The sequence below is a fragment of the Solanum verrucosum genome, unplaced genomic scaffold (genome assembly GCF_900185275.1).
Source record: "Solanum verrucosum unplaced genomic scaffold, falcon-dt-bn FXZP01000171.1, whole genome shotgun sequence".
Taxonomy (NCBI): Eukaryota; Viridiplantae; Streptophyta; class Magnoliopsida; order Solanales; family Solanaceae; genus Solanum; species Solanum verrucosum.
The window spans coordinates 94,525-110,431 of record NW_026020397.1 but is presented as its reverse complement, the minus strand read 5'-3'; the positions used below and the strand labels follow the sequence as shown (position 1 = coordinate 110,431).

The window sequence follows — 15,907 nt, the reverse complement described above, 5'->3', positions numbered from 1 at the left end:
CGGAAACGGAATGTTCGAAGTTACTAGCGCAACACTCCAACTCATACATTCAAGAGGTTTATTTGGAGGGTTAGAGCATGAAGATCCATACGAACATATACGAAGCTTTGTGGAAGTGTGCACCCCTTTATCGTTCAAGAATCTATCTGAAGAATCCATACGGTTTCGCTTATTTCCATAATCATTGACCGGGGGGGAGCTACTAAATGGTTGGTTGAGCTTCCAAACAAATCCATCAAATCATGGTAGGAGCTGGTTATGGCCTTTCACGAAAGATTCTTTGCTCCTTCAAGAATAATGAAACTGAGAGATGACATTAAGAATTTCAAGCAACAGGAGGGTGAGCCAATTCACGAATCACGGAAAAGGTTCAAGAGATTTTTGTGTAAGTGCCCAACTTATGGACTACCATGTGAATTGTTACTCCAATACTTTTATCGTAGTTTGGACTCGGTTAATAAAGGAACCGTTGATCAATTGGTGCAGGAGGAATAATGGTACAATCATTTGAAGTAGCCTCATTCCTCCTAGATTGCATGACTAGAGTAAATCAAGCATGGTACACAAAAGATGACCAAGTTTTCTCACTATGCTTCAGATTAACGCAAGAACAACTCGATAAAGAAAGAGAGATGGACGAAAACATCAAAAAGATGTTTTCCCAAATAAAAGTGATACAAAAGCACATGAAGGGGACATATGGAGTATTTCGAATTGAGGAGGGTTCTTCTTTTGGCTACTTAAGACCGGGGGAGAACCAAGGTTGGAACTCCACAAGGTATAAGGAGGGTTTCCACCCACGCTATGAATAACGGGGTGGAAATCAAGGTTTGAATCATTATAGAAGTGAAGAACCAAGGTGATATTGCCACCATTGGGCTGAACAACATGACAATGAGGAAGACCATACTCAATTGAGTGAAAGCCCCAAATCAAAAGGGAGTGCAAGTAGTCCTGGGTTAAATGATTTATTGTCACACATACTTGATAAAGTTGAGGGCTCCGATGACTTGCTAAAAGGGATGAGAAATGACTTTTGTTCATTAAACAGTAAACTGAATTCTCATGCTGATGCAATCAAAACACCAGAAGGTCAATTGCGTCTATTATCAGCTCAATTAACATCCAGGACACTGATGAAAGATAATGAAAGAAGGCTGCTTGTAGTTTCCCGAATTGGAAAGATGGCAAAAGGGAATGTGATGTAGGATGAGCACCTTCGAGTGCAGGAAGAGAGCCAAGGTATTGAGGAACAAGAATTGTCTATTCCACAAAACCTTGCCAAAGAACCACAAGAGGATGCAGAGCAACATGTTCAAGTTCCAAAAGTCATGCACCCTTTACCCAAAATTCCTCCACCATTTCCTCAACGTTTGAAATCGAAGAAGGAAGATGAGAAGTTCAAAAATTTTTTGTCAGTATTCAAGAACCTATCAATTGATCTTCCTCTGGTGGAAGCATTGTCGGAAATGCTGGGATACGCCAAATTCATGAAAGAGTTGGTTACAAAGAAAAGGTGCTTGGACTATGAAACAATTGAGGTGCCCCATAGTTGCAGTGCAATTATGACAAATGAGTCAATTACAAAGAAAGCAGACCCTGGGAAATTCACAATCCTGTGCACAATTGGCAAGCTCCAACTCACTAAAGCTTTGTGCGATTTAGGAGAAAGCATTAACTTGATGCCTTATGCAATATACAAGCAACTTGGTTTGGGTGAACCAAAGGCAACCACAATGAGACTCCTTATGGCTGATCGATCAATCCAGCACCCAATGGGATACTCTATGACATATTGGTAAAAGTAGATCGGTTTATCTTTCTGGCTAATTTTGTGATTCTTGATTGTGAGATCGATGCTGAGATCCCCATTTGTTTACTGAGATCACCAAGTAATATTCATGTGGTGTCTACTGAGGATGTAATAGATGAGGCAATGGCAAGTGTGAGCCATTTAATGCGCAACAATGAACCTCTTGAATTTGTACTTGCCAATTATAATGAATTCGAAGTTAAGGCTATGAGAAAGTGGTAGCTCCTTATCAGGGTTAGGAGTATATTCAAGGAATCCAATCAAGTTGGATATCGACCTGACGAACAGAGCAAGTCCTCCTGCAAAGCCATCAACAGAAGACCACCGAATCTAGAGTTAAAAGCCCTACCCTCTCATATCAAATATGCCTTCTTAGGAGCCAATAATATGTTACCAATGTTTATCGCAGCCGATTTTCTTAAAAGGTAAGTGAAATTCCTCATTGAGGTACTACGGAAGCATATAAAAGCTATTGGATGGACAATAACTGATATAGTAGGAATTCCTCGTGGCATCTGTACTCACAAGATTCGGATCGACAGTGAATGTAAACAGAGTGTGGAGCATCAACAGAGATTGAACCCTCCAATGCAAGAGGTGGTGATAAAGGAGATCATTAAGTGGGTAGATGCGGGAGTAATCTACCCTATTGCAGATAGTAAGTGGGTAAGTCTGGTGCAATGTGTATCTAAAAAGAGAGGTACAACCGTAGTCCTAAATGCAAAAGGAGAACTTGTGCCGACTAGGCCAGTGACTGGGTGGAGAGTATGCATGGACTATCGAAAGCGTAACTCATGGACCGAGAAAGACCATTTTCCAATGCCTTTTATGGACTAGATTCTTGACTGGTTATCAGAAAGAGGGTGGTATTGTTTTTTGGATGGGTACTCCGGTTAAAATCAAATATCTATTGCGCCAGAAGACCAAGAGAAAACCACTTTTACTTGCCCTTATGGAACATTTGCATTCAAAAGGATGTCATTCAGGCTATGTAATGCCCTAGCAACATTTCATTGTTGCATGTTATCTATTTTTGCGGATATGGTAGAAGACTCTATGGAGGTATTCATGGACGACTTCTAAGTCGTAGGGGATATGTTTGAATAATGCTTGACACACTTAGGGCAGGTACTCCAAAGATGCGTGGAAACAAATCTGGTTCTGAATTGAGAGAAATGTCACTTTATGGTGAAAGAAGGTATCGTTCTTGGGCACAAGGTGTCGCAAAAGGGGGTGGAAGTTGACAAGGCAAAAAATAAAATCATTGAGAAATTACCCCCGCCGATTTCAGTGAAGGGTGTTCACAGCTTCTTGGGGCATGCAGGGTTCTACCGAAGGTTCATTAAAGACTTCTCAAAGATTGCACACCCATTATGCAAACTCTTAGAGAAGGAAGTGAAATTCTATTTTAATGATGCTTGCATGGATGCATTTCAATGTTTGAAAGAGAAACTAGTGTCCACCCCGATCATCATCAACCCTAATTTGTCCGAATCTTTTGAATTAATGTGTGATGCTAGCGGTATGGAATTGGAGGTCGTATTGGGAAAAACCACAATAAATTATTTCACCCAATTTATTACGCAAGCAAGAATCTAAATAGTGCCCAGAAAAATTATACGGTCACGGAATAGGAGTTGCTTGTAGTGGTCTATGCATTTGAAAAGTTCCAGGCATACTTGCTAGGCACCAAAGTAATCGTACATACTGATCATGCTGCACTCTGTTTCTTGATGACAAAGAAAGATGCAAAACCAAGATTGATAAGGTGGGTGCTACTATTACAAGAATTCAATTTTGAGGTAAAAGATCGAAAAGGATGCAAAAATTAGGTGGCCGCTCCTTCTCAAGGTTGGAGGTAAGGGAAAATGCTGAGCATGAGGTCGACATAGACAACTCCTTTCCCGATGAACAAGAGTTTGCAATATCTCTCAAACATACACCATGGTATGCAGATTTTGCAAATTACATTGTGTGTGGGCTGATACAGGATAAGTTGACCTTTTACTAGCATGTTCGATGTTAAAAAGTACTTTTGTGATGAACCATACTTGTTTCGAGAGTGTGCTAACCATGTCATTAGAAGGTATGTTCCGGAAGAAGAAACGGTAGAAATTCTCCATGCTTCTCATACATCTCCAGTGGGAGGTCACCATGGTGGTATTCGCACCGCCGCTAAAGTTCTCTAGATTTGATATTACTGGCCGTCCCTCTACAAAGATGCATATGAGTTTGCAAAGAAATGCTCTCAATGTCAACAACAAGGCAGGAGTGTCTAGAAGACATGAATTACCTCTCAATCCTATTTTAGAGGTTGAGCTATTCGATGTATGGGGGATCGATTTCATGGGCCCATTTGTGAGCTCATTTGGAAATAAATATATCTTGGTGGCTGTACATTATGTTTCCAAATGGGTGGAAGCCATCACATTTCCAAACAACAAAGGAAAAAGTGTTGTCCAATTTCTGAAACGATACCTCTTCGCAAGATTTGGCACTCCGAGGGCAATCCTTAGCGATGAGGGGTCCCACTTTTGCAATAGGTGGTTTTCAATGGCACTGAGCAAATATGGGGTGAAACACAAAGTAGCAACCCCATATCATCCCCAAACAAGTGGCCAAGTCGAAGTGTCAAATCGGGAAATCAAAAGCATTTTGGCAAAGAGAGTTAATGCCAACAGAACTCACTAGTCTAGGAAACTCGATTCTGCACTATGGGCATATCAGACCCCTTACAAAACACCTATTGGTATGTCTCCATATCAGTTGGTTTATGGTAAGGTTTGCCATTTGCCCGTCGAGTTAGAACACAAAACATTGTGGGCATTGCAACCTTTAAATTTGGCCTTGGCAAAAACTTCAAGGGAGAGGGTAGAGTAGTTAAACGAACTGGATGAATTTAGACTCAAATCTTATGAAAGTTCAGCCATTTACAAAGAGAAGATGAAAAAAATGGCATGATGCTCAGATACTCAAGTGGGACTTCAATGTAGGAGATTGGGTTTCGTTATACAACTCTCGACTTAGACTTTTTCCCGGAAAGCTCAAATCCAAATGGTCTGGACCTTTTAGAGTAATGCGAGTGTTCACCAATGGTGCATAGAAGTTGAAGATTAGGAAGACCCCCATTTAAAGTAAATGGTCAACGTCTAAAATTATATTTTGGGGATTGTCAAGAGATTTCTTTGGTTGAGGTGGTGTATTTGGAAGACGCCTGCAGGCGTTGTTGCGTCGTGCCGCGACGTTAACTAAGGCGCTGATTGGGAGGCAACCCAAAACCCCTTTCATAAATAAAAAAATAATGGTGTGTTGTTTGTACAGGCAAAAGTATGAGAAGTGTTCGAAAAAGTGAGGGATGACAAGCAATAGATCCAGTCAGCGAGTTGCCAAAGGGGTCGACGAATTTGACCTTGTCCGCCATTTGACTCAAGACATCGTCAATATTGAAGTGTGTAAAACTCGGCGAGCTTTGGAAGTTATTGGCGAGTCGCCAACCATGTCGGCAATTGCGATAGAAACCGCCATTTTGACTCCCCCTAAACCAGAGGTCCTATAAATTTCGGTGAAAAAAGCTAAATAGTTGGCATTCCGCCGAGTGAGTAGGCGAGCTTGACTAATGTCGCCGAATGGGCAAAAACGGTTTAAATGTTTCAACTTCATTCACTCTCCCTCACTTTTTATCTGTCCAAACTCACACCCGCACGCTAGTTCCTATTTTGCATTTTTAGAATATTTTTTAGTGTTGATTTGTGCTCGGAGATGGATTACATTGCCGCCTAGCATTTCAATCTTCTTTTAATCGGCACCAAAGGTTGGTTCCCATGCCCTAAGCTTCTTGTATTGAAATTTGTACTCAAATGAAATGGCATTAGGATATTCTGTGTTAATTGCATTTGAGGAAGAATTGCTTTTATTGGTGAGGTGAGGCTCACTTTTTGTGTGCTACTTTTGTTCGTGTTTTGTGTATAGATTTGGGTCGTTCCTATTTTTAAATTTTTGTTAAATACTTCTTTTTGTGTATGTTTGAGCTTATGGCTCCTTTTATTTTAAATTGCAAAATGATTTTTAACCATTCCGAATTTTTATCAATTTTTTGAACATTTTTGCCACCTCTCATGTGTTGAATGTGGCTGTTCTTTTGAAAAAAAATTGAGTCTCGGTTCCAATCAATACCGATGACTTGAATAGTGCTCTCAATCGAACGAACATGAATGCGCAGCTACGATGAGGCCAAATGAAGTTTCATAGACAATATCTGAACTCTTTGCATCTCTTTATGACTAGCCTATTATCGAATTGAGTCTCTTGTGATGACCATTGCACATTGCGAAAGTGTGGAGTATTGTTTGACTTATAGTGTCAATGCTTAGTGTGATGAGCTTACCTGTGAACTATATATGATAGATCCTAGAATTTGCCCCGTTGGTCCGGTCAACTGAGTGATGCTATCTCTTGATATGATCTTAGGCAACTTCTACGAGTGTAAGACAATTTGACGTATACCTCTTTTGTGACCTACCTTGTGAGCGTGTGATTCTCTCTTGAACACCTTTTGAGCCTTACCCTTCTTTGAAAGAAACTTGATGAAAGCAATGAACTTTCTTTATCCATCACCCATAATCCTCATGAAGTTGTGGTTAGTGGAATAGCCAACTTAGGCCAAAAGCCTAAGTTTGGGGTGTGGTGAAAAGATAGGGGAAAGTCGAGAAGTGCAAGGAAAGTCTCCTCTTACCCATGGTTTTGAGAAAAAATTGGAACCCCTCCATATAAAAATAGAAAAGAAGAAAAGACAGAAAAGAAAAAGAAAAAGAATGAAAAAGAAAGTTGTGGAATAAAGTACAAAAGAGATGGGGTTCCCAAACAATTCATGGAAAGTGAATAATAGGATGACTTATGAGCACTAAAGAGAATGATGAAGGAAAATGAAAGGAAGTGTTGTGAGCACCACATTTCATGAGGATGAAAGTCACTGAGCCTAAATGACCATACCTTTGCACTCTGCCCCATTGCAATCCTTGAAAAGACCTTTTTGATCTTGAGTGAGCTGAAACAAATGTTGATTGGAAAATACGGGCAAACCTATGGGTCAAATTATGCATTATGTTCTTCTTTGCGAGTGTGAGCGTTGCATCTGATTCCAAAGCTTTAAAATGTGAAACCATTGTGTGAATATGGAATCATTCTTTGTGTGAGGGCATTTGAACACTATAATTGAGCTTGAACTTGCATTTGAAGCAAGTACTGTGAGCATGAGATTCGTTGATATTGGTGAATCACAACTTGAATCTTTGAGTGCACATTTGATCTTTGTATAAGTAAATTGAGTCTTGTTGTGTGCATTCATGATTGAGTCTTGTATAGCATTGTTCGAGACACCCTTTTTGAATGGCTGAACTTGAGTTTGCTTGAGGACAAGCAAAATTTTAAGTTGGGGGTGTTGATGAGTCCACAAATTAAACTCATTTAGGGCTATATTTTAATAGAAATTGTGTCCTCAAATGTTTATTTTATCTCAATATCTGATGAAAACCCTTAAGTTTTAGGTATTTGAAGTTTGAAGGAAAGCATGGACACTACGTTGCAAAATGGAACGAAGAAACGAAGGCCTGAGGATCGCCAAGTCCACTTGGCGTGTCACCGAAGGATCTTACTTTGCCTTTTGTTCCAGTGTGCTAAGCCTTGAAGGAAAGGATCAAGTCGGCGGAAAAAGGGAGCAGTCGGCGCATCTCTGAGAAGTTCCACGAAGCAGTACCATGTCACCCAATGACCCAGAGAACGATGATGTTGAGGGCTGCTGCAAGACGGCGATGAACTACACCAAAGGGCGAATCACCGAGTTGATCTGCGATTCCGACTTACGACGCCGAATGATCCGCTGCAGCACTAATTTGTGAAAACTATAAATACTAGTTAGAGTTGTAGTTTTAAGTGTGGAACAATTATTATAATTTTCACTTAAAGTCGAACAATTATTATAATTTTCATATAGAATAATACTTTTTAGTATTTTTGCTCTAAACTTTAGAGGGTTTTGAAGACTTGAAGAAAAAGAGGGGTTCATCTCCAAGGATTTGGACTTGGCTCTCTTGGATTCTTCATTCTTGGCCTGTAACAAGACTTAAATCTTCATACCCATTTGAATGCAAACTCTTTTAGGTATAAATTTCTATCTCTTGATATGTGGCTAAAAACCCCAATTCTTGGGGTGTGATTTAGCGAATATGGGTTAAGATAATTGTCGGGTCTTGCTTGAAGATAGTTTAATCGTAGTTTAATTGTGATTTCCTTTAGTGGTTGTGGATGAATTTAATTAATTTATAGTTGGAAATACAAGTTTATTTATGTGTTTTTGGCTTTCTCTCGAGAGAAAGGTCGTAAAACTAAGACCACTAGATTGATGGCCAGTGTGAATGGGTCGACATGAGGTTCAGCTCGAGAAAGTGAACCCTAGTCCCATGTCCACACACTCAGCTCGAGAGAGTGAGTGGGTTAAGACGTAGGCTAGTCTTCATGTGGCAAGTGGGTGTCCGAGAGGAACACATTTGAAACGAGGTAAGTTGCTCGAGAGAGAGCTTATTCCCTTTAAAGTCCAGCCTAGTCATAATTACTCTATGAATTTTTTATCGAAATCATGTACCCAATAATCTAGCTTAACTCGTATTCTCTTCACATCCGAAGGATCCCCTCTCATTACTTAGAAACCCTTGTAATTTATCTATTTTTGCATTACTTGTGACAACCCCCCCCCCCCCCCCCCTTCATTTTTAATTGACACTCTCGTGTCCCCCTTTAATTTATAATGTTTGTAATCGTTAATGTCTTTAGCTACGACTAGTTAGAACTAAATTTTATTTTTCTATTAATTCTCAAAACCACTCTCTTCGGACGATCCCAACCCTTGGTTGGGTTACTAAACTAATGTACAATCATAGACACTTGCATCATAAGTTTTGTCTTGATTACGCAAACATCATCAACTTAAAGGTGTTGCTCAAACTTGGGTCAACTAAAGGAAAGAAGGGAAACTGAAAGATGCAGTTTCTCTTGATTTGGAGAAGTTTAAGACCGTTTTTCTTGATATATTTTTTCCCCTTGATATAAGGGAAGCACATGTGCTTGAGTTTATCAACCTTTGTCAAGGAAGTATGAGTGTCAGGGAATATGCTTTGAAGTTCACACAATTGTCTAAGTATGCTCCAATAATGGTTGCCGATTCTAGGGCAAGGAAGAGTAAGTTCATTTCAAGTGTGTCCAAAATGGTGGTTAAAGAGTTCCATACCGCCATGATCATTAATGAAATGGATATATGTCATATTATGGTACAATCTCAATAGATTGAAGATGAAAAACATAAGAAAAAATCTAAGGAGACAAAGTGGGCTAAAACCAGTGATGGTAGTTTCTCTCATGCAAGGTCCGAGGGACATGGTCATTCTAGGTTTGGACAAAAGTTTTCCAGTCAAGGTTCCTCCAATGCTCCTCCTAAGTTCAACAAAGAAAGGGTGTCTAACCCTAAGCCTCAAGGAGGTAATGGTAGTGGATCTTCATTGCAGATGTCTACTTGTACTAGGTGTGCAAATAAGAACAAGGGTAAGTGCCTAGCCGGCACGGATGATTGCTTTAGTTGTGGTAAGAGTGGTCATAATGTGAGAGATTGCCCAATGCTTACGGATAAAGGAAAAGAGGGAAAGCAAGCTCCTCCTAGTTGTTCGGGTTCTAATGCTCCCAAGAAAAAATGATTCTATGCACTTCAAACTCATGGAGAACAAGAGGGTTTTCCGAATGTTGTTACCAGTATGTTGAAAGTTTTCTAACTTGATGTTTATGTTTTACTTGATCCCGATGCTACCATGTCTTTTGTGACGCCATATGTTGCTATGATGTTTGATGTACTTCCTAATGTGTTGCTAGATCCTTTTTTTTGTCTCTACTCCTATTGGTGATTCTATTGTGGATAAGAGGGTCTATAGAAAGTGTCATGTTTTCTTGTCCTATTGAGTTAATCTTGTTGACTTGGTAGAGCTTGATAGCTAGATTTTGATGTTATCCTTGGTATGGATTGACTGCACTCATGTTATGCTTTTATTGATTGTAGAACTCGTCTAGTCAAGTTTCAGTTTCCGAATAAGCCTGTCCTAGAGTGGAAAGGGGGAAATTCTATGCCAAAGAGTTAGTTTGTGTCATCTTAAAGCTAGAAAGCTGATTTCTAAGTGTTTCATTTATCATTTAGTTAGGGTGAGGGATGTGGATTTCGAAACCCCTACTCTTAAGTCGGTCCTCGCTGTTAATGAGTTTCCAGAAGTTTGCGATACGCCAAGGGCCAAACCTCAGAGAAGTTTACCAGGCACACTGCCTGGCGTGGCGCGAAGATTCCAACTTTTTCATCAAAAAATATATTAAATAAGACTCGTAGTTGAAGTAAAATTTGGTTCTAATTTTCCTAACATCTATAATTTGACCCTTAGTGCTACATTGTAGGAGTTCGACAATATTTTGGTGTGCAAGAGAAAGTTCCATCGTTTGTAATAGGTTTTACTTTTCTAAGTCTTCTATTTTCTGGAAATCGCATGAACAATTATATTCTGTGGTTCTCTAAATACATGAGTGGCTAAACGCCCTAGTTCTAAGGCTGTAGCTACGAATTGAATGTTGATTATTTAAGTTTCTTGAATTAATTATTGGTTATCAATATAAGTTACTTCTATATACGTGTTTTAGTATTTTATGCTTACGCACCATAAGATAAATCTATTGTCTATTCTTAAAATCGAGAGAGAAGAAGGTAGATAGACTACCAAATATATAAAGCTCGATCATTCATTATGAGTTGATGTGTGTTCAAGAGTTATGCCCAGACAAACAAATTGCTTGGTTAGAAATAGGATGAAATATAAATGCTCGTCAGTTAGGCATGTTATCCCCGCTCAACGATGTAGTTAGACAACTAACTAGAGTAGGCGATTAGAGGTCGAGAGACCCGACTCATACAATTAACCCTGTAAATCAGTAACTTGACAACTAAAATTAGTTCTTTGCCTAAAATATGATACATGAGATCCAATGCATGATGCAGCCCTGGAATTGTCTTTTTACATGCTTGAAATAACATCTTAAAGTCGTTCTCAATTGGTTACTTTTATTTATTGTATAATTCGTAGTAGTAGTTAATAATCATCCAACTCTTTTAAATGGTTAGTTTTGTTGATTGTAGAGTTAAGTGTTAAATATAAGTTAATCATAAGTCCCTTGGGAATGATAACTCGTTTCTCGAAAAAACTATATTACTTGAGCGACCACGTACACTTGCGTGTATACTAGGGAGCAACAACGGAATTTGTGACTAAGTGTCCAAATTGTTAACAAGTGAAAGTTGAGCATAAAAAATTGGGAGGTTTGTCCCAAGACATTAGCATTCCTACTTGGAAGTAGGAAGATTTGAACATGGACATTATTGTTGGTTAGTCTCGCACCCGGCGAAAACATGATTCTATTTGGGTTATAGTAGATCGGATGACGAAATCGGCTCATATTATTCCCGTCAAAGGTTTCTTATTCGACAGAGGAATATGCTAAGTTGTACTTAAAAAAATGGTAAAGTTGCATGGACTGCGTTTGTCCATCATTTCCGATCGTGGTACCCAATTCACTTCTCAGTTTTGGAAATCTTTCCAAAAGGGTCTTGGTACTCGTGTTAATCTTAGTATGGACTTTCATCCTCAAACCAATGGGCAAGTGGAGTGTACTATCCAAACTTTGGAAGACATGTTAAGAGATTGTATGATCGATTTTAAGTGTAATTGGGATGACCATTTGCCATTGATTGAGTTTGCTTATAAAAATAGCTATCACCCGAGTATTGATATGGTTCCATTTGAGGCATTATATGGTAGGAGGTGTAGATCTACTATAGGTTGGCTTGAGGTGGGTGTAGTGGACCTAATAGTTCACGAGTTGGTACATGATGCCATGGAAAAAGTTCAAATTATTAGAGAGAGGTTGAGAACGACTCAAAGTTGGAAAAAGTCATATGCCGATGTAAGAAGAAGATATCTTGAGTTTGATATTCATGATTGTGTTTACTTGAAAATTTCACCCATGAAGGGTGTAATGAGGTTTGGTAAGAAAGGGAATCTTAGTCCTCATTATGTAGGTCCATATCATATTTGGAGACTTATTGGTAAGGTTGCTTATGAACTAGAATTGCCTAATGTGTTGGCATTGGTGCATCTAGTTTTCCATGTCTCTATGTTGAAGAAATGTGTATGTGATCCGAAATCCATAGTTCCCTTAGAAGGTTTAGGAGTTGAGGAGAATCTTTCTGATGAATAAGTTCTGGTTGAGATTTTAGACTATTAAGTCAAGAAATTGAGAACTAAAGAAGTATCTTCCGTGAAAGTGTTGTGGAGGAATCAGTTAGTTGAGGGTGCTACTTGAGAGGCTGAGGCCAATATGATGACCCGATAACCTCATCCCTTTCCTTCTACTCCTACTCTAGCTTGAGGTAATAAGTTCCTCAAGGTTTGTTCCTTGTTTTGGAGTCAGCTGTCTTAAATGTTTCCATGATTTCCTTATTATGCATGATTGATGAAAAGTTCAAGTTTTGAGAAAATGTGTCAATTTGATTGAGTTCTACATGTTTATGTGCATTTGAGTATGAATTGCATATATGATATGATGATATGATTATGTTTTTAGCTTGGAGTTGATGTTTCCTCCTCTAGTATGTGTATTGCATGCATGATGGGTTAATAGATTTAGTCCCATCCCTCTTATGATGTTTTCATTTCGTCCTAGCTTGGAGTCGATATTTCCTCCATGGTTATATGCATGTAGATGAAGTCGCGTTGATAGTTGAGTTGTTAGTTCCTCTCCTACTCTTTTCATACTAGCTTGAATCTCATTCGAGGACAAATGATCCTAAGGGAGATATTGTAACACCCCGGATTTGAGAAGGCACTCCAAGAAAAAGAAAAAAGACATTTCCCAACAATATTTTTTGTTGCCATATAATCAATGTTGCTGCCAAAAGTACTTTTGGCAACAATATAAAAGTTGCTGCAATAAATGCCGATGGTAAAAGTTTTTGCAACAGCAAAATATATTTTTACCAAAAGATGATTTAATGCAACAAGAAAACTTGTTGCCTTGATTTGTATAGTTGTTACATATAAATAAATTTGCAACAAAATCTAATGTTGCCACAAATTAAAATTTTTACCCACAATATTAGTTGTTGAAAAAAATTGGCAAAAAATTAGTTATTAATCTACTAGAAAGGCTTTTAGCAACAATATTTTTTTATTGAAATAAAACAAATATTTTCTATACACCTTTAGCAACAATATTTTAGTAGTTGCTATATACACAATGCTCATTTTTTTTTAAAAACTACACAAATATTTAAATAAAAAATTATATAAATTTGCAAAGGTGAATACATAAGAATGCTGATACACTAGATATGTACTACTTCCAAACAACTAAATACGACATATCTTTACTTACTGTCAAAAATATATATTCGAAAATTTTCACCACCTCTTGTCAAAAATATATATATCTACAAACAAAGTCATTGTATTCTAATCCTACAAGTAATTTTATAAAAATCTTCTCCTAGTAGTACTTCTACTTCATTAGTGTTGAATTATGCTTGTTCATCCTGCAAATAACAGATAAATATATTATATATTTGATAAAGTAAATTATAAAAGTACACAAATATAAGTTTAAAAAGTAGAGAGGATCACATAATATATGGGTATATGTCATAAGCTTTGTGCACCCAAAGATGGATAGTTCTTCCTAGGCCGCATTGAGCCTAATAAGAAAATACAAGTACAAGCCTCAAATAGTATTGTGCATTGACTTATTCCATAAAATTTAATTTCAAAATAGTAATTGTTACAGTAGGAAGGAGAGCATTAATGATCCAATAAGTCGATAATCAAACTAAACTTTGAAATGACTTTTATAATTTCTAACTATTTTTTTTATCAATAGATGTCACTCAAATTCTTCAATTAGCTAATAGATATTTATCTACACAACAAATAAAACTAATCTTAGGCAATATATTTTTCTTAGTGAATGAACAATAAGAGCAGTAAGGTTTTTTTCCTTATGAAGTCATTAGAAAATACTAGTCATTATTTGGAACAATGTTGACCAGTACAATGCATGTATAACTTATTCCTAAACCAAATGACTCTTAAATGCAAAAAAAGCTGAACTTCTCTAACCATTTCACTATGCAAACTTCTCCTTGGAAAATCACTTTACAAAATAATACAATGTATTATTAATATACAAAGACATGCACTAATGGTCAAGGTAACCTAAGTTTCTAGGATTCTCCAAAAATATTGTTGCACCCATGTGAAATCCTCCAAAAATGCCCTACTTTTAAAGGATCAAACATGCACCCAATGACATTTTTAAAGAGTCTGAGCAACATAGGAGGTAATTGCTTGTATGTTATGTAGCATTTTTTTTATCAGTTAAATTTGTTTATGTCATTTTCTTCAATTTAAGAGTCATTCATGCTTGTTAGATGAGATATAAGCTTAATGTGCTAACGTGGTAGCACTGTAATCTATAAAGTTTCTTACCTCATCAAAGATAAAAAGCGAACCTGCACTATGACAAGTAGTCCTCAGTGCTTGTAAAAATGCTTTTGTCGCACTAGAAATGCCACCGTCACCTTGGATTGGTTCGACAAAGACAACACCTATTTTACCACTCTGAATTAGTCCTCTTTCTGCTTTAACATCTCCATACTCCGGAAAACAACTCCTGATATTATAGGTTCAAAAGGTTACCTGTAATGTTCTTTGCTTGTCAAAGCAACAACACCAAAGGTCCTTCCATGGAAGCAATTGGAGAAGGCAATGAACTCCATAAGAGTTTGCTTCTCATCAGGATTAAAGAATCTCTGTAACTTTGTTGAAAATTTAATTGTTGCTTCATTTGATTCTATGGTTTGACAAGAAAACATGGCCTGCAAAAAAATTATCAACAATGTGCTTAGCAAGCTCCAACTGTAAGAAATAATAGAACACTATGCTAGTTTTACATAAAAAGGTCCTTGTACAGATGGAGGAGACAAGATGTGCTCCTTGAAGAATTAATAATTAGTCACATACAAAGTTAAATTTAAGAAGTTGATTAAATTGATTTATCAAGTTATAGACATATAAGAACAAACACATTCAGGAATATTTTTCCTATAGAGGCCAAGGGTTTTTCTGTTGATGCATGATTAATTGATAGGAAATGTACTACTTGTGGACAATTTGATGAGAAGGAAGAGAAGAAACTAAAGGTAGAAAAGACCAAGTGGAAAATATTTCATAGCATTGACCAACCTACGAATCTTTCGGTAAAAGTTGTTTCAAACCTTAATTATGTTCGATTAAAACATTTTATGCAGAGGTAGAAAAGAATACTCCTTCCTTTATTCTTTCTTATCTAACTATCCAAACAGAGATATATCAACTTTACTCTAACTCCACCTCTAAATGAGACCCTTCTCGCCAACATCTCCCTGAAAAATCCAAAAGTATAGAAACTTACACACTGCGAGTAAGTTCCAATTATCACATCATGCCATTCAGTGGAACAAAATGAATTCAAGATAAGATACTGCTATTTATTTTGAAGGACTAACCAATTGGTGGCCCCCTAAACTTGGCACGATCTTTCACTTTGACACTTCAACTGAAGGATTTTCATTTTAAACACCTTCAAAAAAGTGTACCAAAATAAGGCCCCAAAATAAAGCTAGCATAATCAAAAGCTACATACAACCTTCACAAAAGTGTTTACTAGTACCAAAATAAAGCTAGCATACTCCAAAAACATTAGACAGCAAAATAAGGGCCCAAAATAAACCTATTCTAAGTTGGTGTTACTTCTTCTTTTTGTTTGCCATTTGCTGCAATTGGGAAGTGGTGACAACATCCTTGTTTTTACATCTCAAGCCTCTAGGCTTAAAGCCAAGGTCTATACATGTTAAACTTGCATCCTTATAACTTAAACATGTTGGTAGAATCCTTTGACTTGAAGTCCCAGGCTGTTTTTTGAACAAAAAAC

At 37.5% G+C, this 15,907-nt stretch overlaps 1 protein-coding gene across 1 annotated transcript; it reads left to right on the top strand.

Moving 5' to 3' along the window:
- The first annotated feature begins 258 nt into the window (after positions 1-258).
- LOC125839386 (uncharacterized) lies at positions 259-1,802 on the top strand. Its single transcript, XM_049518368.1, has 4 exons — positions 259-368; positions 599-778; positions 1,052-1,187; positions 1,230-1,802. Exons 1-4 carry the CDS (start codon positions 259-261, stop codon positions 1,800-1,802), a joined length of 999 nt encoding a protein of 332 aa, XP_049374325.1.
- Positions 1,803-15,907: the final 14,105 nt, after the last annotated feature.

Bases quoted from the DNA above. Each gene is read 5' to 3' on its own strand.
- LOC125839386 (XM_049518368.1), top strand. From the start codon at position 259: ATGGCCTTTCACGAAAGATTCTTTGCTCCTTCAAGAATAATGAAACTG. The intron at 779-1,051 runs GTATAAGGAGGG...TTCATTAAACAG, and splicing joins CAAGGTTGGAACTCCACAAG to TAAACTGAATTCTCATGCTG. The intron at 1,188-1,229 runs GCAAAAGGGAAT...CTTCGAGTGCAG, and splicing joins TTTCCCGAATTGGAAAGATG to GAAGAGAGCCAAGGTATTGA.